General features: G+C 44.5%; 1 protein-coding gene across 2 annotated transcripts; it reads right to left on the reverse strand.

Moving 5' to 3' along the window:
• On the reverse strand, nucleotides 1–25,785 carry Lyrm7 (LYR motif containing 7). 2 transcript variants are annotated; one of them, XM_042688918.1, is made up of 5 exons: nucleotides 25,593–25,785; nucleotides 21,762–21,834; nucleotides 16,999–17,066; nucleotides 12,080–12,161; nucleotides 1–241 (listed from the first exon to the last, which is right to left on the reverse strand). In XM_042688918.1, exons 1-5 carry the CDS (start codon nucleotides 25,608–25,610, stop codon nucleotides 171–173), a joined length of 312 nt encoding a protein of 103 aa, XP_042544852.1. In that variant the 5' UTR covers nucleotides 25,611–25,785; the 3' UTR covers nucleotides 1–170. The 2 variants fall into 2 exon arrangements, with proteins under 2 accessions (XP_042544852.1, XP_042544851.1); XM_042688917.1 differs by having other exon boundaries at nucleotides 16,999–17,069; nucleotides 25,593–25,713.
• Nucleotides 25,786–26,825: the final 1,040 nt, after the last annotated feature.

The raw sequence follows: 26,825 nt of genomic DNA on the forward strand, positions 1-26,825 counted from the left end.
TGCAGTTCTAAGCAATGTCATTTTAATGTGAATTTAATTATGAAGTTCTTCTTTCCTTCACTCATTTTCCCATCTGTCCATTTAGAGAGAAGTATCTGAATTCCAGGACTTTGGGTAGAATGATCCATTTTAAAGGTAATGGTGTGAAGACTTGTTTTACTCTAGAAAATTCATTGCTTCTGAGTTGGTTTATCACAATATGGCACATTTTCAACAAGAAGATCTTTCCTGGGGACCAATTCTGAAAGAAAAACAAAATGGATTGTTAAAATGAGAATTCATTGTTTAATCATTGAAGTAGAAGTAAATGAAAATTACACACACTTCCCCTCACATCTCTGAGATTATGAGGTTTAAGGTAAATCTTATTTATTCTAGTTAACGTATTAAGGTAGAAAAATGATTCTAAATAGAGACATTTAAGAGGGTTCTCTTGGGGCTGAGAAGGTGGCTCAGTGGTAGAGTGCTTGCCCTGAATGCATGAGGCCCTGGGTTTGATTCCTCAGTACCACATAAGCAGAAAAAGCAGGAAGTGGCGCTGTGGCTCTAGTGGTAGAACGCTAGCCTTGATCTGAAGAGCTGAGGGACAGCGCCCAGGCACAGAGTTCAGGCCCCACGATCAACAACAACAACAACAAAAAAAGAGGGTTCTCATTTTAGATTATAGAAAAACATAAGTTGGTTATAGAAAAACCAACTTAATTCTTTATCATTTATTTAACACAACTAATTCAATATCATTGTAGAATTCAGCTACAACACACTGCCATCTGATTACCAACAATTACAACTATCAGCTGGATAGTCTATTTACCTACTAAAGAAAAAGAACACCTTGTGTATGTACATGTATGTGTGTGCATACATTGTATACATGTGTGTGTGCACTTGGGGCTCCAACTCAGGGCTTGGGCACTGTCCCTGAGCTCTTCAGCTCAAGGCTAGCACTCTATCACTTTGAGCCACAGTTCGTTTTTGAGTGCTTACTTGGAGATAAGAGTCTCAGAGACTTTCCTGCCTGGGGGCTGGCTTTGAACTGGGATCCTCAGATCTCAGCCTCCAGAGTAGCTAGGATTACAGGTTTGAGCCACCAGCTCCTGACTGTATGTCTTGTTTTTTTACATTCTTGGAATCCAGCAAGAATACCTTCTTAATTTAGATATTCCAACTTTATAGAACAATGGTTCTTTTTTTCCCTTTCTTTTTTGGGGGGTGGGGCGGGGCTGGGGACTGGGACTGAACCCAGGGCTTCCCACGTGATAAGCCTGTGTGTGGTATCTACCACTGAGCTACAGCCTCAAACCTACAAGGATGTTCTGACCAAGGGAGTGTGCGTGTGCTGTCATGCCAGCTGGAAGATGGAATCTGGTGGACGGAAGCCAAAGATGCTAAATTTTTATGTGTGGGACAGTCCAGCACAGTGAACGCTCATATCCAAAATGCCAACAACAGGCTGGGGGTGTAGCAGTAGTACAGTGTGTTCCCAGCATGCACAGGTGCCAGCACCTCTGCCCCAAAGCCAACAGTGCCCTCTTTGAAACCACTGCTAAACAAGAACAAAATATGAGGCCAAGCTGGGTGTTGGTGGCTCACGCCTGTAATCCTAGCTACTCAGGAGGCTGAGATCTGAGGATTGAGGTTCAAAGCCAGCCTTGGGCAGGAAAGTCCATGAGATTCTTCTCTCCCATTAACTTCCAGAAAACTGGAAGTGGTACTGTGGCTCAAGTGGTAGAGTGCTTGCCTTGAGCTGAAGAGCTCAGGGACAGTGCCCAGGCCCAGAGTTTAAGCCCTATGACTGACAAAAAAAAAAAAAAAAATTTAAAGCCGGTGTAGTGGTTCATGCCTATAATCCTTAACTTAATTGAGAGGTAAAGATTTGGAGAATTGTGGCTTGAGGCTATTCCAGGCAAAAGTTTGTGAGACTCCCCCTAATCTCAACAAATAAACTGGACAGGATACTGTACATGGGCACCAAAGAGGTGGAACATGCAATGGAGGCCAACACTAGGGTAAAATTTGAGATCCTATATGAAATATAGGATCTCAATGAAAAAGACCTGGACCTGGCTCAAGGGGTAGAGTTAGTGCTTGGTAAGCTCAAAGCTCTGAGTTTAACCCAAGTACCACAAAAGAAAAAAGAAGAAAGGAGGAAGGAAACCAGGTGCCTGTAGCCCACACCTGTAATCCTAGCTACTCAGGAGGCTAAGATCTGAGGATTGCAATTCAAAGCCAGCCCAGGTGAGGAAAGCCCATGAGACTTTTTTTTTTTTTGGTTGGTCATGGGGCTTGAACTCTGGGCTTGGGTGCTATCCCTCAGCTCGAGTGCTCAACTGCTTGAGCCACAGCGCCACTTCTGGTTTTCTAGTGGTTTATTGGAGATAAGAGTCTCACAGACTTTCCTGCCTGGGCTGGCTTTGAACCAGGATCCTCTCAGATCTCAGCCTCCTGAGTAGCTAGGATTACAGGTATGAGCCACCGCACTCAGCCCTGAGACTCTTATCTCCAATTAACCACCAAAAAACGGGAAGTGGTGCTGTGGCTTAAGTGGTAGAGCGCTAGCCTTGAGCTGAAGAGCTGAGGGGCAGCGCCCAGGCTCAGAGTTCAGGCCCACGACCAGACCCAAAATAAAACAAAACAAAAACAACTTAGTGTGGGGTGAGAGGGAAAATCTGGAAGTAAGGAAGGGGTGACATTGTCCAAAAAGAAATGCTCATTACCTGACTTATGAAACTACAACCTGTCTGTACATCCCCTTCATAATAATAATAATTTTTTTTTGGTCAGTTGTGGGGATTGAACTCTGGGCCTGAGTGGTGTCCTTCTGCTCTTCAACTCAAGGCAAGTGCTTTACCACGTGAGCCACAGCACTTCTTCTGGTTTTCTGGTGGTTTATTGGAGATAAGAGTCTCACAGAGTTTCCTGCCCAGGCTGGATTTGAACCGAGATCCTCAGATCTCAGCCTCCTGAGTAGCTAGGATTACAGGTGTGAGCCACCAGCACCCGGCTTAATAATAAAAAATTTAAAAATACAAGAAATTCATCCCATGGGGCTGGGAAGTTGGCTCAGTGGTAGAGCGCTTGCCTTGCATGCCTGAGGCCCTGGGTTCAATTCCTCAGCACCACATAAGCAAAAAGAAAAAAGCCGGAAGTGGTGCTGTGGCTCAAGTGGTAGAGCACTAGCCTTGAGCTGAGGAGCTGAGGGACAGCGCTCAGGCCCAGAGTTCAGGCCCCACAACTGGACCCAAAAAAAAAAAAAAGAAATTCATCCCAAAAGTTAAACTGTTGTTTTTACTTAATAAAGAAAGGAGCTAATCTTACTAAAAATAATGCTCTTATCAACTGCATGATATATCTATCTTACCAAAATGAAAACCAGTTATTAAATCTGTATTATTTAGTCATTCTTTATATCTCACTTGCTTTTCTCAGGTCTTTGGAGATTTAATTAGAGAATGAAGAATTTGTTTCACTTATCAAAAAAAATATGCCTGCAGCTAGGAATGTGGCTCAGTAGTAGAGTGCTTGCCTAGCATGCATGAAGTCCTGGGTTTGATTCCTCAGTACCACATAAACAGAAAAGGCAGGAAGTGGCACTGTGGCTCAAGTGCTAGAATGCTAGTCTTGAGCAAAAGAAGCTCAGAGATAATGCCCCTGAGTTCAAGCCCCAGTATTGGGGGGTAAAAAAGTGCCTGTTTAATTTTAGAAATTATATCAAGGAGTAACACAAATATGAATATATAAGTTTCAGTAGACAAAGGGGGTATGATATTATATGCTATTATATGCACATATGGAACTGTCATACTAAACTCCTATTGATTGGCTGATTGATGTGGTTCTAGGATTTGAACTCAGGGCCTATTACTTACTAGGTAGGTGCTCTATTGCTAAGCATTGCAGGCCAATAAAAAGTCTTTTACACCCAGTGCTAGTGGCTCACATCTAGAATCCTAGCTACTCAGGAGGCTGAGATCTGAAGATCGAAGTTCAAAGCCAGCCAGGGCAAGAAAGACTGTGAGAGTCTCATCTCCAATACAATTCTCATAAAAAACCGGAAGTGGAGCTGTGGTTCATGTGATAGAGCACTAGCCTTAAGCAAAGAGCAGCTCAGGGACAGCACCTAGGCCCTGAATTCAAGCCCCAGGACTGGGGGGAAAAAGTTTTTCATTTCAAGGACTTCAGAATCTAATGGACAAGACAAACAACAAATGATAACATAGCATGTTAGAAACATGCTTTTACAGGAGAATGAAATACAAAATGACTAAACCTACCTTTATTATTTCAGAATATGTTTACTCTGAATAACCAGAAGATCAACAATGTGGGAGTTCATTTTCTCACATTAACAGGAAACCCAGCTGAATGCCCTGGGTCTAGCAAAATCCTTGATGCTTCTAGGATTCCATGACTCTTTTTTCCTGGTGTTTTGTAGCCCTTCTTGGTAGGAGGCCTTTACTGCGGCAGTCAATGCATGCATACTCCAGGTAGGCAAAGGAGAAGGGCCATGGGGCAGAGCCCTTCCTGCTCATTCCTTTTTAACAGGAAGACAAGGATTTTTTGGAAATAAAACCCAGAACACTGGTCTTATGACGGCCAGACAGATACCATGTAGTCTGGGATATAACCTTCTTTTTCTTGTCATATCCCTTTAGCTATACACACACGTGCATGTATACCCCTCTTCCCACTGTAATAACTTCAACTTCCCACCTGCATCCTGAGATCTCATGCAGATGGGCAGAGGATGTCTGGTGGCTGTGCCCAGCAGCCTTGGCAGATTGTGTGGTAGACACCCACTGGAGTTAAGTGAAAAACAGACAGTAGAAGAAAAAGAAAATGTGCAGTCACAGCTCCACAGAAACTCCTCAATCCCACAGCACAAGAAGAGCCAGGCCTGCTTGTCAAGGAGTTGGGTCAGCAATCCGGCAGAACCTGACTGTTTCTGTTTCTGGTGGAGCTCTGTACTTCAGAGCTCTAGGTCCTGAAGTCTCAAAGCCAGTCTTCCTGTCTAGAAGCAGAGCTACAGGGGCAGATGCTCTTCTGGGTTATGCAAGTTTTCACAATCTACTTCCTCTTGTCATGCATTCAAAGATTTATGAATTAAAGAAAGGTAGATAAACCAAGCACCTGTGGCTCACACCTGTAATTCTAGCTACTCAGGACGCTGAGATCTGAGGATCATGGTTCAAAGCCAGCCCAGGCAGGAAAGCTTATGAGACTCTTATCTCCAATAAACCACCAGAGAATCCGAAGTGGCTCTGTGGCTCAAGTGGTAGAGTGTTTGCCTTGAGCTGAAGAGCTGAGGGACAACACCCAGGCCCAGAGTTCAAACCCCATAACTGACACACACACACACAAAAAAAAAGTCTCACAGACTTTCCTTCCTGGGCTGTCTTTGAACCACAATCCTTAGATCTCAGCCTCCTGAATAGCTAGATTACAAGTGTGAGCTACCAGTGCCCAGCTTTCTGTGATCCTTTTTTTTTTTTTCCTTTTTGTCAGTCCTATAGCTTGAACTTAGGGCCTAGGTGTGGTCCCTGAGCTTTTTCACTTAGGGCTAGCCCTACCACTTTGAGCCACAGAGCCACTTCCAGTTTTCTGGTGGTTTATTGGAGGACTTTTTCACTTAGTTTTCTGGTGGTTTATTGAAGGACTTTTTCACTTAGGGCTAGCCCTACCACTTTGAGCCACAGAGCCACTTTCAGTTTTCTGGTGGTTTATTCAAGGACTTTCCTGCCCAGGCTGGCTTTGAACCAGGATCCTCCGAACTCAGCCTCCTGAGTAGCTGGTGCCTGGCTTGTGAGACTCTGATCTCCAATTAATCACCAGGAAACTGGAAGTGGAGCTGTGGCTCAAAGTGATAGAGCGCTAGCCTTGAGCACAAAAGCTCAGGAACAGTGCCTAGGCCCTAAGTTCAAGCCTCATGAATAAATAAATAAATAAGCTAAATAAGCCTGGGGTTTCTTGGCAATACAAGCCTGTCAAAAAACATTACAGATTTTGAATCTTTCCATTTGTCCCATGTACAAATAGCCACAAGTAAACATCTTGTTCTAATGTTTAAGCATGATTGTCATCCTTCGATAGTGGTCTTTTCCGCCCACCTTCATAATCTTTATCTTGAAATCATGTCTTTTGTGTTTTATTTTGGTGGTACTGAGATCTGAATTAAGAGCCTTGTGCTTGCTATGTAGGTGCTCTATTGAGCCACACCCCCAGAACCCCTCCCTTCTTTTGCTTTAGAATTCAGAGATGTTGTTTACAGGTTCTCTGGTCTGTATCAGCCTCAGACTGAAATTCTCATGGACTTTTCTGCCTGGGCTGACTTTGGGCCATGATCCTCAGATCTAAGCTACCTGAGTAGCTAGGATCAAAGAAAATCTTTACAATCAAGTTTTTCTATATTCACATGTTGCTGACACTGTAACTAGGCCTAAGTACATTGCATAGCTATAAAAGTACATTTACATAGCTATACACTAATTTTCACTGAAGTTGATTTCATTGTAAGATCCTTGAAGTAGTCCACAGTAGATCAAGGAACTGTAACACCAGTATACTGACCTTGCCAGATCTTTGATAAGGAAATACACTGAGATCACAATTTATTTCCCGTAGTTCAGGCCTCTGAAAAGGCTGATTGACTGTGAGCATATTAAATGCATTATTTAAAAAGCGACTTTTTCAAATAAAAAGCTTTTAGCCCAATTAATGATCGAAGTCAAAATCTGAGCCAAGATTTAAAAGAAAATATTACAAATAGCATCTATAACAGTGAGGGAATCAAAGAGACATCTGGGTAGAAGTAATGTACATGACATTAAGATATTTGAGTCTGAAGTTGCAGACATATTGCTAAATATACTAGGCACATAAGCAAAATGCTAAGTTGGAATTGGGGAACTTGCACTGGGCACAGTGTTTTCCCCGAGGGCCTGTCTCTGACTCATGTCTCCTCCCCAGGGCCCCTGCTCCAGGATGGTACTGTAGGGACAGTGAGGGAATAGTTTGTGAATGCGCTTCTCCACCAAAAAAAAAAAAAAAGCGTGAAAATAAGCTAAGAGACATGGCTCAGCAGCAGAGTTCAAGCCCCAGTACTACTAAAAAGAAACAGAGCCAGGAACCAGTGGCTCATGCCTGTAAATCCTAGCTACTCAGGAGGCTGAGATCTGAAGATCGCTGTTCATAGCCAGCCCAGGCAGGAAAGTCTGTGATTCTCTTATCTCCAGTAAACCATCAGAAACCAGAAGTGGCGCTGTGGATCAAGTGGTAGAGCCCTAGCCTTGAGCTGAAGAGCTGAGGGACTGCGCCCAGGCTGATTTCAAGCCCCACAATGGACAAAAAGAGAGAGAGAGAGAGAAAGGGAAAGGGAAAGGGAAAGAGAAAGAGAGAAAGGAAAGAAGGAAGGAAGGAAGGAAGGAGGGAGGGAGGAAAGGAAGGAAGGAAGGAAGGAAGGAAGGAAGGAAGAGAAAATGAACATTTAAAAAAAGGAATTCTTCCCATGATTGAATGGTTCTTTCTATGCTAAAGAACCTTGAAGTAAGCTGGGTGCAGGTGGCTCACACCTGTAATCCTAGCTACTCAGGAGGCTGAGATCTGAGGATCATGGTTCAAAGCCAGCCCAGGCAGGAAAGTCTGTGAGACCTTTGTTTTTTGGTCGGTCGTGGGGCCTGAACTCTGGGCCTGGGCACAGTCCCTGAGCTCTTCAGCTCAAGGCAAGTGCTCTATCACTTGAGCCACAGTGCCATTTCCAGCTTCTTCTGCTTATGTGGTGCTGAGAAATTGAACCGAGGGCCTCATGCACGCAAGGCAAGCACTCTACCACTGAGCCACCTTCCCAGTCCTGACTGTGAGACTTTTATCTCCAATTAACCACCAGAAAATCGTAAGTGGTGCTGTGGCTCCGATGGTAGAGCGCTTGCTTTGAGCTGAAGAGCTGAGGGACAGTGCCCAGGCCCAGAGATCAAGCCCCACATATGACAAAAACAACAACAACAACAACAACAACAAAAACCTTGAAATCACCTTGAAATAATTTAATTGCCTTTTTTTTTTTTTGTACTGGGCGTTTGTACAGTACCTATGAACTACATCTCCAGACCTGGGTTTTTGTTTTCTTCCTTTGTTTGTTTTCAGGACAGGGCCTTGCTTCTCACCAAAGCACTATGGACCTGCTTCAGGCTTCTTGTAGTTGCTAGGATGACAGGTATAGGCTGCCAGGTCTAGCTTCGTTTCTATGGAGTCTGGCCAGGCATCATGATCCTCCCAATTCTGGCCTCTCACATAGCTTAGAGTGACAGGCCACTCTACCAAAATATGTGCTGAGAAGGGGACTTAGATTTACTCATAGTCTGGCCTTGAATCACAATCCTCCTCATTCTTAGCCTCCCAAGTAAACTAGGATTATGGGTATGAGCTACTGGTACCAGTTCAAACTGTTGTTTTTTCAAGGAATAAAAGGACAAATTGTTCAGATGAGAAATTCTTTTCAAAATTCAATATTTAATTTTCAATATAGATATTACTTGGAATAAAAAAAAAAGGAGATTTAGAGCTCACGTATACAACATGCTGATTATTCTTACAGGTAATAAATCATTTTTTATCATTTTTTATCTCTATTATTTTCCACTAAGGCATCATTTGTTAGAAGCACAAAATCACATAACCACATTTTTTTCTTACCAAGTTTTAAAAACATCAGTTAAAAAAATCTGTTCCAATGCCAGGTGTCAATGACTCACACCTGTAATCCTAGCTACTCAGAAGGCTGAGATCTGAGAATTGAGGCTCAAAACTAGCCACATTCAAGTCTGTGAGACTTTTATATGCAATTAACTACCAGAAAACTGTAAGAAGTACTCTGGTTCAAAATGTAGAGCAAAAAGAGCTCAGGGACATTGCGCAGGCCCTGCGTTTCAGCCTCAAGACTCACACGCACACATACACACACACACTATTGTTAAGTGTATTTTACCATGATTTTAAAAAACAAACAAAACAGTACCTGGCCCCTGGCTTTAACTGATTGAGAGCTATGGCCTGTGAAATTAACTCCATTTTAACGTGCATTTTTTGACAAACACAGGACAACGAGCTGTTTTCAAGTAGAAAAGATAATCAAAAGTTAAGATTGCGACCTGAGGACAATGAATAGCTTTGTGTCTAATAGAAGCAATCCGCCCACATTCCTTTCTCTAAATCTGTCAGTACTGACAGACTGTACCAGGCTGGAAGACACCAGTGTATCGTAGTCAAGACATCGTGGCTTGTGATCACAGAGGGAACCACAGACTGACAGATGAGATCCTAAAGTCCAGAAACACACGCACCCAGCTGAAGCCATTTGATTCTATAATCAATGTGACTGACAAGGGAAAGAGAAGACTTTTCCAGAATAACCTCTATCTCACACCATATCAACTTTGGTTAATAGAAAGAACAAAATGAAAGGGCTCAAACAATAAATTAAGGAAGAAGGCACAAGAGAATCTCTTCATGTCCTCACTTGATAGCTTTTTATTTTTTATTTTTTTGCATGGAACTCAAAATCCTCAGCATAAAGGAAAAGACTGAAAAATTAAACTACATTAAAACAAGAAACTTCAGGGCTGAGAATGTTGCTTAGTGGTAGGATGCTTGCCTAGCACACATGAAACCTTGAATTCGATTCCTCAGTACCACATAAACAGAAAAAGCCAGAAGTGGCACTGTGGCTCAAGTGGTAGAGTGTTGGCCTTGAGCAAAAGAAGCTCAGGGACAGTGTCCAGGCCCTGAGTTCAAGCCCCAGAACTAGCAAAAAAAAAAGAAAAGGAACTTCACTGAAAGATAACATTACTGAGACAAAGACATGTCACAATGGAGAAGATTATCCAAAATATTGGGCCGGGAATGTGGCTTAGTGGTAGAGTGCTTGTCTAGCATGCATGGAGCCCTGGGATCGATTACCCACTACCACATAAACAGAAAAAGCCAGGAGTGGTGCTGTGGCTCAAGTGGTAGAGTGCTAACCTTGAGAAAACGCTCAGGACCTCTGGGTGCTGGTGGCTCATGCCTGTAATCCTAGCTACTCAGGAGGCTGAGATCTGAAGATCACTGTTCAAAGCCAGCCCGGGCAGGAAAAGTCCATGAGACTCTTATCTCCAATAAACCACTAGAAAACTGGAAGTGGCACTGTGGCTCAAGCAGTAGAGCACTCACCTTGAGCTGAAGAGCTGAGGGATAGCAACCAAGCCCAGAGTTCAAGCCCCACGACCAAAAAAAAAAAAAAAAAAGGTTTAGGGATAGTGCCCAGGCTCTGAGTTCAAACCCCAGGACAGGCAAAAAAAAATCTGCATTTAAAACATGGAAAGAATTCTTCCAAGTCAATACTGAAAAGGCAGACAACCCTTTAGGAAAAGATAAATGAGCAAAAGACAAGCAGGAACTTCATCAAAGAGAATATTCAAACGTCCATTAAACAGGTGCTCTATTCCTTCAGTTAGTTACTAGGTACATGAATGAAAGTAACTATGATGCACTGCACAGGGCCCAGCAAGGCTACAGAGACACATGCTGCCAAGTCTGAGTGAGGACTGAGGACAAGTGGAGCTTGTGCACTTATTCTGCGGCTGCTCACGGAGTCAGAACAACTTTGGGAAACTGCTATGTGAAAAACTCAGATCCTAGGATGTAGACATTTTACTTCGACTATATATTAGCTCTGAAGATGTGTGTCATAATGCACATGTTTCTACACACATTTCCCCACCAAAATGCGTGGTATTCATAAGATCATTATCCACTATAGTCTTGAACTGGGAAAAACCTAAACCACAACATAAGGATAAATTGTGACACTGTGATGAGTCCAAACAGTATTTGCTATGACATGAAGGAATACGAGAACATAAATGAATCTCACAAATGTAATACTGAGATAAAAAAGGGCCAGACAAAATGAAAATCTTGTATGACTCCATTTCTATAAAGTTGAACACCTTTTTTTGGTACTGCTGGTTGAACCCAGGACTTTTTGTATGCTAGGCAAGTACTCTATCATGAGCAATATCCCAACCCTTCAAGTCCTTTATATATAAAACTTAAAATCTATCCTGTTGAAATTGGGAGCTAGTGGTTCATGTCTGTAATTCTAGCTACTCAGGAGGCAAAATCAAGGTTAAAATCCAGCCAATGGGAAAAAAAAACTCCACAAACCCTATTGAAGGCTGGGTGTGGTAGCTTATACCTATAATTTCAAGCACTTTAGGAGGTACAGATTGGGGGGGGTCTCAGTTTGAGATCAGCTAGTACCAGAAGACAAGCTAGAGAGGGGCTGGGAAGGTAGCTCAGTGGTAGAGTGCTTGCCTTGCATGCTTGAGGCCCTGGGTTCGATTCCTCAGCACCATATAAGCAGGAAAAAGTTGGACATGGCACTGTGGCTCAAGTGGTAGAGTGCTAGCTTTGAGCTGACGAGTTGAGGGACAGCGCCCAGGCCCAGAGTTCAGGCCCAATGACTGACCAAAACCAAAAAAAAAGAAAGAAAAGCTAGAGAGAGCCAGGTGCCCATGGATCATGCCTGTAATGCTAACTACTCAGGAGGCTGAGATATGATGATTACAGTTCAAAGTAAGCCTGGGTAAGAAAGTACGTGAAACTCTGGAAGTAGCGCTATGGCTCAAAGTGGTAAAGTGCTAGCCTTGAGCAAAAGAGCTCAGGGGCAGTGCACGGCACTGAGTTCAAGCCCCGCGACCGAGGGGTGGGGGATGGGCAGGGAAGCTAGGGAGAACCCATTTCAACAAATAAGCTAGGCATGGAAGTTTCATGCCTGTAAATCCAGCTGTAAGGGAAGCATAGACAGGAGGACTACAGTTCAAGGGCAGCCCTAGGAAAAAATCTGAAATGATAACTAAAAGTACAAAAGGCTGGGGGTATGACTCAAATGGTAGACTGCTTTCCTACCAAGTGCAAGGTTCTGAGATCAAATTCAAGATCAAATTTGTTTACATAAATAAATAAAACAAACAAGGGTATAGGATTTGTTCAGTATGTCAAAATGCACTGCGGCCAGAAATCACAGTTTTTTAAGTTTACTTACTCAGTGTGTTGTGGTCTGTGTGAATTCCTTGTATGACAGATGTTCTGAGGAGCAGTTCAACGTCAGAACCTATTTTCATCAGCTGTTGAGAAAGCCAGTGTGAGTCCTTAGAGGGTTTCATGACTATGTATTGTTTAGAAAACTCTAGTTTGTTTGGTTTTGTTCATCAAGGGGCTTGAATTTAGGGCCTGGGCATTACAAGCATGAGCCACCAGAGCCTAGCTGAAAACTATAGTTTTATATAACAATTCCTTTTTAGTTAGTGTTGCTTTTAACATTTTACAGTATACAAAGCTCAAACATTTTGGGATAATTTTATAACTCTTATCTATCTACTCCATATTTTGTTCCCAAACAGATTCAGAATGTTTTGTTATAATGTACATTTGAAAACTGGAAGTGGTGCTGTGGCTCAAGTGGTAGAGTGCTCTCCTTGAGCTGAAGAGCTCATGGACAGTGCCCAGGATCCGAGTTCAAGCCTTACAACCAAAAAAAAAAAAAACATGAGGGCTTTAGGACTTTTTTTTTTTTGGTCAGTCCTGGGGCTTGAAGTCAGGGTCTGACCTCTGTCCATGAGATTCTTTTTTTTTTTTTTTTTGTCGGTCATGGGGCTTGAACTCTGGGCCTGGGTGCTGTCCCTCAGCTCTTCAGCTCAAGGCGAGAGCTCTACCATTTGAGCTACAGCGCCACTTCCGGTTTTCTGGTGGTTTATTGGAGATAGGAGTCTCACGGTCTTTCCTGCCCGGGCTGGCTTTGAACCGCGATCCTCAGATCTCAGCCTCCTGAGTAGCTAGGATTACAGGCGTGAGCCACCAGCGCCCGGCCCATGAGATTCTTTGTGCTCAAGGCTAGTGGGCTACCACTTGAGCCACAGCGACATTTAGGGTTTTCTGTTGATTAACTGGAAATAAGATTCTCACAGACTTTCCCGCCCAGGCTAGCTTCAAACTGTGATCCTCAGATCTCAACCTCTTGAGTAGCTAAGATTACAGGCATGTGCTACTGGTACCCAGCTTGGGACTTTCTTTATAGAGCTGGTTTCCTGAACACAGACTGTTCCACGTTGGCTCTGTCATTAGAGACATAGTGTAGGTTAACCATCTTCTCCTCTAGCATTAGACCTCATGTGCAGAGTGAGAAACGGGCCCCAAACACTGGTTCTCTAGCTCTGGGCCCCTGAGAGATTGAAGATCCCTTCAGGGATCTGTGAGGACAAAATTCTTTTTCTGTATTGTTTAAGTGTAAATGGAAGTGTAACTTCCTCCATAAAAACAGCCTTTTAAAGACAGGCGCTGGAGGCTCACACCTGTAACCCTAGTTACTCAGGGGGCTGAGATCTGAGGATCATGGTTTGAAGCCCACCCAGGCTGGGAAATCTAAGAGATTCTTATCTCCAATTAAACACCAAAAAGCTGGGAGTGGAGCTATGGCTCAAGTGGTAGAGCACTAGCCTTGAGTGAAAAAGCTAAAGGAGGGGGCTGGGAGTGTGGCTCAGTGGTGGAGTGCTTGACTTGCATGCATGAGGCCCTGGGTTTGAGTCCTCAGCACCACGTAAGCAGAAGACAAAAAAAAGAAAGAAAAAGGTAAAGGACAGCACCCACACCTTGAGTTCAAGCCCCAGTACAGGGGAAAAAAAGGTTAATTTCTTGAAAGAGCCTTGAGAAACTATGATTACTCAGACCAAGGTATTTGGCAGATTAGTTGTTATTATTATTATTATTTTATGTTTTTGGCAGTCATGGGGCTTGAACTCTGGGCCTGGGCACTGTCCCTCAGCTCTTCAGCTCAAGGCAAGCACTCTACCACTTGAGCCACAGCGCCAGTGCCAGTTTTCTGAGTCGTTTATTGGAGATAAGAGTTTCATGGACTTTCCTGCTGGGGCTGGCTTTGAATCATGATCCTCAGATCTCAGCCTCTTGAGTAGCTAGGATTTCAGGCTTGAGCCACCAGTGCCCAGCTAGTTATTATTATTATTTGTGTGTGTGTGTGTGTGTATGTGCTGGTCCTGCGGCTTAAACTCAGGGTCTGGGCATTATCCTTGAGCATTTGCTACCATGTAAGCCACAGCTCCATTTTTTGCGTTTTGGTGGTTAATTAGAGATAAGAATCTCATGGACTTTCCTGCTTGAATTGGCTTTGAACAATGATCCTCAGCCTCCTGAATAGCTAGGATTAGGGGTGTGAGCCACTGGTGTGTAGTTGGCAGATAATTTCTTGAACACGAGTGAAATGTGTTTCTCTTGAGAAAAACCAATTGACAATATATGCTGACAATGATAAAATTCCAGCTTTCAAACAAAAATTGGAACCATAGAGCTACTTGTATGTGCTATGAGCTTGGAAGCTTCCTGGTACTAAAAGGATTTTTCTAATAATATGGTACTAACAGCTGTAATTATAATATATAATGTTTTTTGCCAGTCCTGGGGCTTGAACTCAGAGCCTGGGATCTATCCCTAAGACTCTGTGCTCAAGGCTAGCACTCTACCACTTGAGTCACAGCACCACTTCTGGCTTTTTCTGTTTATGTGGCACTGAGGAATCGAACCCAGGGCTTCATGGATACTAGGTAAGCACTCTACCACTAAGCAACATTCCCAGCCCATGATATAATTTTAAGATTTCATATAATAAACTATGCTCACTGTACAGTAGACTTGTGTGTGGGTGTGTGCGCGCGCACGCGTGTGCGTGCACGGGCGCGCTGGTACTAGGACTTGAATTTAGGGCTTGGGTACTGTCCCTAAACTTTTTCACTCAAAGCTGACCCTCTACCACTTGAGCCATAGCTCCACTCCCAGGATTTTGCTAGTTAACTGGAGATAAGATCCTCAGAGACTTTCCTGTCCCAGCTAACTTCTAACTGTGATCCTCAGATCTCCATCTCCTGAGGAGCTTGGATTACAGGTCTGAGCCATAGTGCACGGCTTACAGTAGAGTCTTGATAACTGGGGGTGAATGGTTCCTGGGGACTGCTGCTGAGGAAAAGTTGTGAATGATCAGGAGGTGCAGAATAGTGCCTGACGCCTTTTTTCCTAGTGTCCCCAACTTCTGCTTAGAGACCTGCTACCTTTCAACAAACCTCAAGTTTTCACTTTATCACTTAAATTAAGCAATTCACTTTTCCCTTGCTCTGTAGGTAGGTATAAGCTGCTTTGTGGGGAGGCAGATTTGTACAAAGGTCAGGGCATAAAAACAGCAGCTCATACACCAAGTTAAATACAGGACTGCCTGAGAGCTTCTCCACATTAACTAGACTGTGCAATTTTGTTTTGATTTCTCTCTTTCTCTCTCTCTCTGTCTCTCTCTCTCTCTTCTCTCTGTTTCTCTGTGTCTGTCAAAACCATATGTGATAAACTTGCAAATAAGATGACTTACTGTACTGCTTAGTGCAGGAGAAAGACTAAAATCCATTGGTCAGAGAGTTTCAGGGGCTCATGGCTGTAATCCTAGCTACTTAGGTTGCTGAAATCGGGAGGACTGCATTTCAAGGCCAGCCCACTCAGCAGAAAAAGCTGGGTGTGGATGCACATGTCTGTTAGCCCAGCTACCATGGAAAGCTTAAGTAAGAAGATTGTAGCTGGGTTCTAGTGATCCATACCTGTAATCCTAGCTACTCAGGAGGCTGAGATCTGAGGATTGCAGTTCAGAGTCAGCCCTGGCAGAAAAGTCTCCATGAGACTTTGATCTCCAAATTAATCAACTCAAAAATGGGAAATGGGGCCGTGGCTCAAGTGGTAAAGCACTAGCCTTGAGCACAGAGAGGTCTAGGGACAGCACTCAGGCCCTGAGTTCAAGCCCCACAACCAACAAAAAAAAGAGGCTTGTGGGCTGGGTATGTGGCTTCGTAGTAGAGTGCTTGCCTAGCATGCACAAAGCCCTGGGTTTCAATTCCTCAGTACCACATAAAAAGAAAAAGTGCTGTGGCTCAAGTGGTAAAGTACTAGTCTTGAGCAAAAGAAGCTCAAGGTCAGTGCCCAGGCCCTGAGTTCAAGGTCCAGGACTGGCAGAAAAAAAAAAAGAAGAGGGTTGTGGTTGCAGGCCAGCACAGGCAAAAAGCAAGATTCTATCTCAAAAATTCCCAGAGAAGGGGCTGGGAAGGTGGCTCAGTGGTAGAGCGCTTGCCTTGCATGCATGAGGCCCTGAGTTCGATTCCTTAGCACCACATAACCAGAAAAAAAAAAAAAGCCGGAAGTGGTGCTATGGCTCAAGTGGTAGAGTGCTAGCCTTGAGCTGAAATGCTGAGGGACAGCGCTCAGGCCCAGAGTTCAGGCCCATGACCGGACCAAAAAAAAAAAAAAAAAAAAAAATTCCCAGAGAAACTGGGGGCTGGTAGCTCATATATGTAATCCTGGCTACTCAGGAGACTTAGATCTGAGGATCATGGTTCAAAGCCAGCTGGCACGGGAAGGTCCGTGAGGACGCTTATCTCCAATTAACTACCAAGAAAAAGCCAGAAATGGAGCTGTGGCTCAAATGGTAGAGGGCTAGGCTTGAGCAGAAGAGATCAGGGACAGCAAGCAGGCAGAGATCAAGCCCTAAGACTGGCAGGTACACCTACATACATGCACACGTATGTGCATGCAAACATGCAAACACACACACACATACATGAGTAAGGAAGTTCCGTCTAGGGTTCTGAGTTTCTATAACACCGACCTGCCTCAGGCAAAGAGAGGATTTTGTGTTTTGCATTGGCTAAGTAGCTCTTGCTTTGATCATTGCTACCTCCATTGTTCTTGCCACAGGCAAGGGGTTATCTTTTAGGGACAGGGAAATGGTCCTGAGTAGGTGAGCCACGTCAAGTAAAGTGGAGGGTTTCAAGGAGGATGACTTTCCTTTCAAATGACCATCTATTTCCATCATTTCCTCTTTTTCAAAAAAATTCCAAGTTTTATTGGAATTGAAAACAACTGTACCTCTTCTATTTTCTTAGGAGAAGTCTCACTCTTGTTACTTTTGAATTCTTCATTGATCTTTATTCTGGCTGCTAGAGAGAAAAAATATATATAAGGTTATTTGTTTTTCTTTTCTTTTTTCGTCAGTCATGGGGCTTGAACTCTGGGCCTAGGCACTGTCTCTGAGCTCTTGAGCTCAACCACTTGAGCCATAGTGCCACTTCCGGTTTTCTGGTGGCTCATTGGAGATAAATGTCTCAAGGACTTTCCTGCCCAGGCTGGCTTTGAACCACTATCCTCAGATCTCAGCCACCTGAGTAGCTAAGATTATAAGTGTGAGCTTGGTTATTTGTTTTTCTAACTTATAATTCCTGTCCCAATAATTTATATTATGTAAATGAATTTCTACTTCTCTAAGAAAAGGTTTTGATTGTATGTAAAGCAAAGCATAAGAAAAAGTATTTAGGGCTAGGAAGGTGGCTCAGTGGTAGAGTGCTTGCCTTGCATGCCTGAGGCCCTGGGTTCGATTCCTCAGCACCACATAAGAAAAAAGAAAAAAGCTGGAAGTGGCGCTGTGGCTCAAGTGGTAGAGCTCTAGCCTTGAGCTGAAGAGCTGAGGGACAGCGCCCAGGCCCAGAGTTCAGGCCCCATGACTGGACCCAAAAAAAAAAAAAAAAAGAAAGAAAAAGTATTTAAAAAGTTTCATGGAGAGTTTTGAAAGGCTACCAAAATTTGTGGGGGAGAGGGGAGCGTAATATAAACTTTCATTACTCTATTTTTCTCTTGCAATTTTGTGTCCCTTTAGTCACTAGATTTTAATAAATCCAAATAAATATTTTTCTCTAAGTGTTTAGATTAAAATGTCTTTCATTTTCTTTCTTTCTTTTTCTTTTTTTGTAGGCTGTAGGGCCTGAAATCTGGGCCTGGGCGCTGTCCCCCAGCTCTTCAGCTCAAGGCTTGGGCTCTACCACTTGAGTCACAGCACCACTTCTGGCTTTTTCTGCTTATGTGGTGTTGAGGAATAAACCCAGGGCTTCATGCATGCAAGGCAAGCGCTCTACCACTGAGCCACCTTCCCAGTCCTTCTTTTTACTTTTTGTGCCAGTCCTAGGGCTTGAACTCAGAGCCTGGGCCCTGTCCCTGAGCTTTTGTGCTTAAGACCAGCACTTTTGTGGCTTAAGACCACTTAAGCCACAACTTGACTTCTGGCTTTTTAGTTTAGTTTTGTTTTTTGTTTTGTCAGTCATGGAGCTTAACTCTGCGCCTGGGTGCTATCCTTCAGCTCTTCAGCTCAAGGCAAGTGCTCTACCACTCGAGCCACAGCACCACTTCTGGTTTTCTGGCAGTTTATTGTGGATAAAGAGTCTCATGGACATTCCTGCCTGGGCTGTCTTTGAACCATGATCCTCCGATTTCAGCCTCCTGAGTAGCTAGGATTACAGGCATGAGCCACCAGAGCCTGGCTTGGCTTTTTGGTATTTAACTGGAGAGAAGAGTCTCAGGACTTTCCTGACCAGGCTGGGTTGGAACTGTGATCCTCAGTTCTTAGTCTCCTGTGTAGCGAGGCTTTCAGGCGTGAGCCACCAGAACCTGATTTTTTTCTTTTTCCAGACAAAGTCTCACTATCTAACCTACACTTATCTTCAAGTTCATAATTCTCCTGTCTCAGCCTCCCAAGTGCTGGAATTGATTTCATGAACCCAGACATGACAAAAATGTCTTTATTAAAAGTCAATAAAGGGGCTGGGAATGGTGGCTCAGTGGTAGAGTGCTTGCCTTACATACAAGACCTCCTGGGTTCGATTCCTCAGCACCACATAAACAAACAAAAAAAAAAAAATCCAGAAGTGGCACTATGGCTCAAGTGGTAGAGCGTTAGCCTTGTGCGGAAGAGCTGAGGGACAACACCCAGGTCCAAAGTTCAAGCCCCATGACTGACAAAACAAAAGTCAATAAAGACAAACGTATTAAACAATGTACACACATGGGTAGCTTAAAATACAAGAGTCAGAAGGACACATCTATAATTTTGAGTGCCTTCATTTAGATAAAAATAAAGACTTTTGCTATACTATTTTGTTATATCACTTTATATCATTGTAGCAGCTTAATCCAATCTATTCAGTCTCACCTGCTGTGGAGAGCAACTGAAGGAACGATCTGTATAAAGTTGCTCAGTTAGTCTGCCAGAGCCCAGCTCTGAATTAGGAAAACTTAATTTCCGAAGTGGGGGCCACTTTACCAGACACCTTCTTAAGAAGGTTAAGAAATGTACTTAGAGTTGGGCACCAATGGCTCACACCTGGAATTCTAGCTATTCAGGAGGCTGAGATCTGAAGATCATGGTTCAAGGCCAGCCCACACAGGAAAGTTCATGAGACTCTTATCTCTACTTCACCACCAAAACGCCAGTAGTGGAGCTATGGCTAAGTGGTAAAGAGATAGCCTTGCGGGCTGGGAAGGTGGCTCAGTGGTAGAGCGCCTGCCTTGCATGCATGAGGCCCTGGGTTCGATTCCTCAGCACCACATAAGCAGAAAAAAAAAGCCAGAAGTGGCACTGTGGCTCAAGTAGTAGAGTGCTCACCTTGAGCTGAAGAGCTGAGGGACAGTGCCCAGGCCCAGAGTTCAGGCCCCATGACCGGACCAAAAAAAAAAAAAAAGAGATAGCCTTAAACAAAAAAGCTTATAGAGGACTGGGAATGTGGCTTCCAGGCAGAGTCCTTGCCTAGCATGCATAAAGCCCTGGGTTGGATTCTTTAGTACCACATTAACAGAAAAAGTCGGAAGTGGCTCTGTGGCTCAAGTGGTAGAGTGCCAGCCTTGAGCAAAAGAAGCTCAGGGACAGTGCCCAGGCCCTGAGTTCAAGCCCCAGGAGTGCCAAAACTAAAAATAAAAATAAAAAAAGCTCAGGGATAGTGTTTAGGTCTAAGTTTAAGCTTCAGTGAAACACAGAATGTGGATGTAAATTAGATTTGGATTGGATTTTCCTTCCATATCTGTGGAGACTTCCAGATTGACACAGACAATACAGTGTATGTGATCTTCCAGAGTGAAATTTTGTTTCCATAAAAGAAATTTGTTGGGCTGGGAAGGTGGCTCAGTGGTAGAGTGCTTGCCTTGCATACATGAGGCCCTGGGTTCGATTCCTCAGCACCACATAAACAGAAAAAGCCGGAAGTGGTGCGTGGCTCAAGTGGTAGAGCACTAGCCTTGAGCTGAAGAGCTGAGGGACAGCGCCCAGGCCCAGAGTTCAGGCCCCATGACCGGCAAAAAAAAAGAAATTTGTTTACATAAAAGAAGACTCATGGGCTGGGAAGGTGGCTCAGTGGTAGAGTGCTTGCCTCGCAGGCCTGAGGCCCTGGGTTCGATTCCTCAGCACCACATAAGCAAAAAGAAAAAAGTCGGAAGTGGTACTGTGGCTCAAGTGGTAGAGCGCTAGCCTTAAGCTGAAGAGTTGAGGGACAGTGCCCAGGCCCAGAGTTCAGGCCCCAGGACAGGACCCTCCCTCCCCCCCAAAAAAAGAAGACTCATGGCTTGAACCAAAGGCAAGTCATGGCAAACACTGAAATTCTCACGAGATCTTTTTTTTCTTTGGTCATGGGGCTTGAACTCTGGGGCCTGGGTGCTGTCCCTCAGCTCCTCAGCTCAAGACAAACATTCTACCACTTGTGCCACAGAGCCACCTCTGGTTTTCTGGTGGTTAATTGGAGATAAGAGTCTCACAGACTTTCCTGCTCAGTCTGGCTTTGCACCATGATCCTCAGATCTCAGCTTCCTGAGTAGTTAGGATTACAGGTGTGAGCCACTGACACCTGGCCCAACCTTTTTTTTTTCCTGATTCTTTGAGAAATCTTTATCATTTTTTAAGTATATACTTCTGAAAGAAGTGTAGTATAAACAAATCTTTACAAAACATAATATTAAGCCAGGCACTGGTAACTTAGGCCTGTAATTCAACAGGCTGAGATATGAGAATCTACATTCAAAGCCTACCCAGGTAGAAAAAGTCTATGAGGCTCTTAGCTCCAATTAATCAACAAAACAAAGAAAGAAAGAAAGAAAAACAAACACACCAGAAAGGGGCTATAGCTCAAATGGTTTAATAATAGCTTTGAGCAATAGAAGCTTGGGGGCAGTGAGATTAAGCCCCAGGACCTGCACAAAAAAACCAAAAAACTTGGGGCTGGAGATATGGCTTAGTGGTAGAGTGCCTGCCTGGCATGCATGAAGCCCTGGTTTCAATTCCTCAGTACCACATAAACAGAAAAAGCAGGAATGGCACTGTGGCTCAAGCCTTAAACAAAAGAAGCTCAGGGCTAGGAAGGTGGCTCAGTGGTAGGGTGCTTGCCTTGCATGCATGAGGCCCTGGGTTCGATTCCTCAGCACCACATATGCAGAAAAAGCCGGAAGTGGCGCTGTGGCTCAAGTGGTAGAGTGCTAGCCTTGAGCTGAAGAGCTGAGGGACAGCGCCCAGGCCCAGAGTTTAGCCCCCACAACCGACAAAAAAAAAAAAAAAAAGAAGAAGCTCAAAGACAGTGCCCAGGCCCTGGGTTCAAGCCCCAGGATTGGCAAACACAAAACACAAAATCCCCCAAACCCAAAAAACAAATATACCATCAGAAGAGAGCCAGTGAAAGTCATTCCCAAGCTGGGTTTTCATTAAGTAAGGTGGGTGTGGGTCGCCAGTCATTTAAAGTAAAGACTTAAAACAAAAGGGAATACACACACACACACACACACACACACACACACACACACACACACACACACACACACAATTTTACCTTCCAATGCTCTGGTATCATTTTTAAAAACTTGCTGTCTGGTTCTGTGCAGTGTTTTAAAGAGCTGTAAAACCTGTTAAGAAAATCGGAATTCAGACCTCCTGAGAAAAAAATTTCACATTTTATATAACTGGATTACAAAGATTAAACAATTTTCCTTTTCTATTTATTTCTCTTATGTATGTGTGTGTGTGTGTGTGTTATTCCTATTATTATCTTAAATTACCTTTCAGAATAGCTTGTAAACATCAGGCCTTCAAAATTTAAAAACAAATCTTTCCAGCAGGTTGCTGATGGCTCACGCCTATCATCCTAGCTACTCAGAAGGCTGAGATCTGAGGATCACAGTTCAAGCCAACCTGGGCAGAAAGTCCCCGAAGCTCTTACCTCCAGTTAAATATCAAAAAGTCAGAAGTGGCGCTGTGGCTCAAGTGGTAGAGTGTTCGCCTTGAGCACAAAGAGGCTCAGGGACAGTATCAGGCCCTAAGTTCAAGTAGGACCAGCAACACAAACAAACAAACAAAAACAAAACAAAAACCTTTCTCTTTCCCTTGTTTATTTAAATTAAAAATGTTTAGGGGCTGAGGTAAAGTACATCCATAGCATGAATGAGTTCCTGGGCTCCACCCCTAACACATGGGGGAAGAAAAAAACTTTAAGCATTATATACCAAGTCCTACAAAGCAAACAAAACAAAGTTGGGAATGGTGGTGCACACCTGTAATCCCAGAATTTGGGAGGCCAGGGATCCTGTCCCAAGAAGTTCTCAAGTTCCAGGTTAGCCTGGTTTACATATGGTTTCAGGCCAGCCTGGACCACAGAATGTGTGAGACCCTATTTCAAAACACAGGGCTGGGAAGGTGGCTCAGTGGTAGAGCGCTTGCCATGCATGAGGCCTTGGGTTCGATTCCTCAGCATCACATAAGCAGAAAAAATAAAGCCGGAAGTGGCGCTGTGGCTCAAGTGGTAGGGCGCTATCCTTGAGCTGAAGAGCTGAGGGACAGCACCCAAGCCCAGACTTCAGGCCCATTACCGGACCCCCCCAAAAAAACCAAACACACAAACATGCAAAGAAACAAAGAACAAAAACAATACAAGGATGCTTATGTCATAATCATTTTGCCATAAACCAGTTTGCTAGTATTGTAAGTATTTGCTCTCTTTTGAAGACACTAAAGCTTTTATCTGCTCTTCAAATCACATACATATAAAATCATGAACTTACATCTTAGGAGGGCTCAGAAAGAAAATACAATTTAGGAGAGGTTAACTGATTGCTCACATGAGAAGTGCAGTGCTGAGACAAAAGGGTAAGAAAAGAGCCTGAAAGTTTAGTAAAAAGTCACACTGCCAGGCTGGGAAGGTGGCTCAGTGGTAGAGTGCTTGCCTTGCATGCATGAGGCCCTGGGTTCGAGTCCTCAGCACTACATAAGCAGAAAAAACTGGAAGTAGTGCTGTGGCTCAAGTGGGAGAGCGCTTGCCTTGAGCTGAAGAGCTGAGGGACAGCCCAGGCCCAGAGTTCAAGCCCCACAATCAACCAAAAAAAAAAAAAAAGTCACACTGCCAAGAGACTTCAGTGACATGCTGAGGCTACCTCTCACTTCTAAGTCCAAAAAGGGTGCTAAATATTGTTCTCTCAATATTGACCTTCTTGGCCCATCAGCTGCACTGGACATTGATGAAAATGAACTTAGTATTTCAAGGGAAGTGATGGGAGGGAAGGAGAGGGAAAGAGGGAACAGCTGACATTAAGCAAAAGGAAAGAAATGCACATATCACCCAATTTGGAAGAAATAGTTGTACAGTCAAAGCTTATATTATCCACAAGCTTTATAAACCATGATCATGACAATATGCCCTGTGAAGGTTAAAATGTGTTTGTGACTTTAACTAAGTATCACTACCCCCACAATACTGTGAAATTTATGTAATCACTTAATCTCAATAAAAATTATTAAGAAATATTGCCCTTCTCCCTACCTAGTATATTTCTTTTTTTTTTTTTTTTTTGGGTCCGGTCGTGGGGCTTGAATTCTGGGCCTGGGTGCTATCCCTCAGCTCTTCAGCTCAAGGCTAGCGCTCTACCACTTGAGCCACAGCGCCACTTCCGGCTTTTTTCTTTTTGCTTATGTGGTACTGAGGAATCAAACCCAGGGCCTCATGCATGCAAGGCAAGTGCTTTACCACTGAGCCACCTTCCCAGCCCCTAGTGTATTTCTTTATAAAGGCAAAGTGGTGCCTTTAGTATGCCCAGGTAGTACAGTACAGATAATTTATGGCTATTAGTACCTAACATATTGTGTGTTTGTGTACGTCCTGGGGCTTGAAGTCAGGGCCTAGGTGCTGCTGTCCCTGAACTTTTTTGCTCAAGGATAGCATTTTACCACCTGAGCCACATCTCTACTTCTAGATTTTTGGAGATCAGAGTCTCACAGACTCCTGCCTGACCTGTCTTCCAATGGCAATCCTCAGATCTCATCTGCCTAAGTGGCTAAGATTACAGGCATGAACACTCATCTTAGGGCTTCAATATAATAATAATTATCACTATTATTTTTATCTGCCTTGGGGTTTGAACTCAGGGCCTGGGCACTGTTCCTGAACTTTTTGGCTCAAGAACAGAACCCTACCACAGCACCACTTCTGGTTTCCTGGTGGTTACTTGGAGATAAGAGTGTCATACTCTTAGATCTCAGTCTCCTGAGTAGCTAGGATTACAGGTGTGAGCCACCAACATCCGGCTTCAATATAATTCTTGAATGAATAACGTGATAGAATTGTGTCTTTCCCTGCCCTGAGTTCAACAGTCCACGAGGGATGCTTGGTGGCTTATTACTGATGTATCATAAAACATAGCTTTTTCCCTTGCAGTGTTGTGCGCTGTGTGACAACGACAGATTCCAATTGACCATCATGTCGATATTTAAAGCTAAGAGATGGCTGCCTGAGAACTGGGCACCAACAAGGAATGCACTTGACTAGAAATGAACCTGAGCCCAGGGTCCCTAGAGAGACGGGATCTGGGGTGCCCAAGCACCCTCACCCATCTCCCTTCCCCTGGTTCAGGTCTCACAGGTGTCTCGCTAAGTGCTACTTTTCCAAGGCATTTCGCTGGGGAATCTTTCCTTGGTTCCTCACCTCTAGATATGGGAACAAACATAACACTCGATTGGCTGGTTGGAACTTTTTCTTTTTTTTGTATAATGTTTTATTACAAAAGAAAGCACATGCAAACACTACACGTTAAAGAAAGCTGGGTGGATCTTAAATTCGCGTTTTGGGTCTTCTTTATTTCCTGGGATGTGAAATGGGTCCTTCAGACAAATCAATACTCGTGAGGACGGATTGGGGAGGGGGGGGGGCACACCCAACCCATGTTTTTGCACGCGCGTGTGTACGTGTCGGCCCCGGGGCTTGAACTCAGGGCTTGGAAACTTTATCACGGAGCATTTCTGCTCCAGGCTAGCGCTCTACCACTTGAGTCACAGCTCCACTTCCGGCTTTTGGGTGGCTCTCAGGGGGCTTTTCCTGCCCAGGCTGGCTTCGAACCGCGCTCCACACATCTCAGCCTCCTGGGTAGCCAGGATGACAGGCGTCCCAGTTTCCAAGACGAGTGTTTTTATCTCAGGTAACCCCCCCCCCCCGGCCCCCCGTCCCGGCCGGTGCCGGGCGCTGGGGCCCCACCCGCAGCCCCTCCCACCCGCGCACCTGCAGGCCCCCGACGGCCCTCAGGGTCCTCAACCTCAACCCCCAGGAACTCCACAACCGTCCCCCAGTCGTCCCCTCCGCTCCCCATCCGCACCGCACCCACCCCTCCCCAGCCCCTGTCACCTTCACTGCCTGACCCATGGCTCCCCACGCCGTCCCCGTCACCTCAGGGGCCGCCGGCTCACCCCGCCTCTCGGCAGCCAAGGCAGAGCCCGCACGGACGTCTCATTTCCCGAGGGCGCGCGCCTAACACCCCCAACCAATCATCATTCAGGATTTCCCCGCTAGTCCCGCCTCACGATAGCCAATCAAAGTCTCGCTCCCCGTGGCCACGCTTCTGACGCACGGCAACCAATCACCCTGCAGCGTAGCCCCGCCCCTTCAGCAGGATGCCTGTGAAACGTTTGCTAAGCGCGTCGTGACTCCGTAAACTTCCCGGAGCGGCGGAGCCGAATGACAGACGGGAGAGCGGAAGTCGCTCGGAGGCCATGTTTGTTAGGGGCAGAGTCACTTCCGGCCGGGAGCCTCTGGCGCCCAGCCTGCGTTGGTATTTAACGAGTGGCTGGTCTTTACTGCCAGTTGGGAATGAGGCACGTCTATTAAAGTATTTTAGTATTTCCCAGCAGCGACCGTCTCCTTGGCAACCGTCTCCTTGGCAATGTGACAAAAACCAAGCCACCACTACCGCGGAAGGCATTGATTGGACACTTCCAGAAGTTCTGCAGTGCAGTCATTTTTCTCCTGTAAGGTGAGATTAAATAATTTACCAAATTACCAAAGCTAGTAAATCTGAGCTACGAATCCTCTGGGCCTGATCCCAGAGGCTAGTCTCACCCTCTAAATCTGCCTTATCTTGCCTCCTGCATTAGATTTGCAGAGCACTCAAGCAATTTAACTGCTTTGCTGGATGGTAATTAATTAGCAATGACATCATCATGAACAACTATAAAGCATATTAAGTACCTTCACGTAGGGCCTTGCAAGCATCAAGATAAATTTCTGCCTAGCAAGCAGGTCTTGAGTTCAAAACCCAGATTTAAAAAAAAAGACTAGGGAATGTGGCTTAGTGGTAGGTAGAGTGCTTGCCTGGCATGCATGAAGCCATGGGTTCGATGCCTCAGTACCACACTACAAAGAAAAAGCCAGAAGTGCGCTGGAGCTCAAGTGGTAGAGTGCTAGCTGTGAGCAAAAGCAGCTCAGGGACAGTGCCCAGGCCCTGAGTTCAAGCCCCAGGATTGACAAAACAAAAACAAACCCTCACAATTTTGTTCTGCCCAATCATTTTTCACCTTCCCTCTGCCAACAGTCTAATATTAATTTTTAGCTAGGTCAATTATTTAAAATTAAAAATTTAAT

Source organism: Dipodomys spectabilis, unplaced genomic scaffold (assembly GCF_019054845.1).
Source record: "Dipodomys spectabilis isolate Male_0828 unplaced genomic scaffold, ASM1905484v1 ptg000119l, whole genome shotgun sequence".
Lineage (NCBI taxonomy): Eukaryota > Metazoa > Chordata > Mammalia > Rodentia > Heteromyidae > Dipodomys > Dipodomys spectabilis.

What these genes read in the sequence shown, in the direction of transcription:
- Lyrm7 (XM_042688917.1), bottom strand. An exon ending in CTCCTAAGAAAATAGAAGAG is followed by an intron (nt 12,162 to 16,998) that starts GTACAGTTGTTT and finishes CTTTCTCAACAG; the next exon opens with CTGATGAAAATAGGTTCTGA. An exon ending in CACAGACCACAACACACTGA is followed by an intron (nt 242 to 12,079) that starts GTAAGTAAACTT and finishes TTTTTCTTTCAG; the next exon opens with AATTGGTCCCCAGGAAAGAT.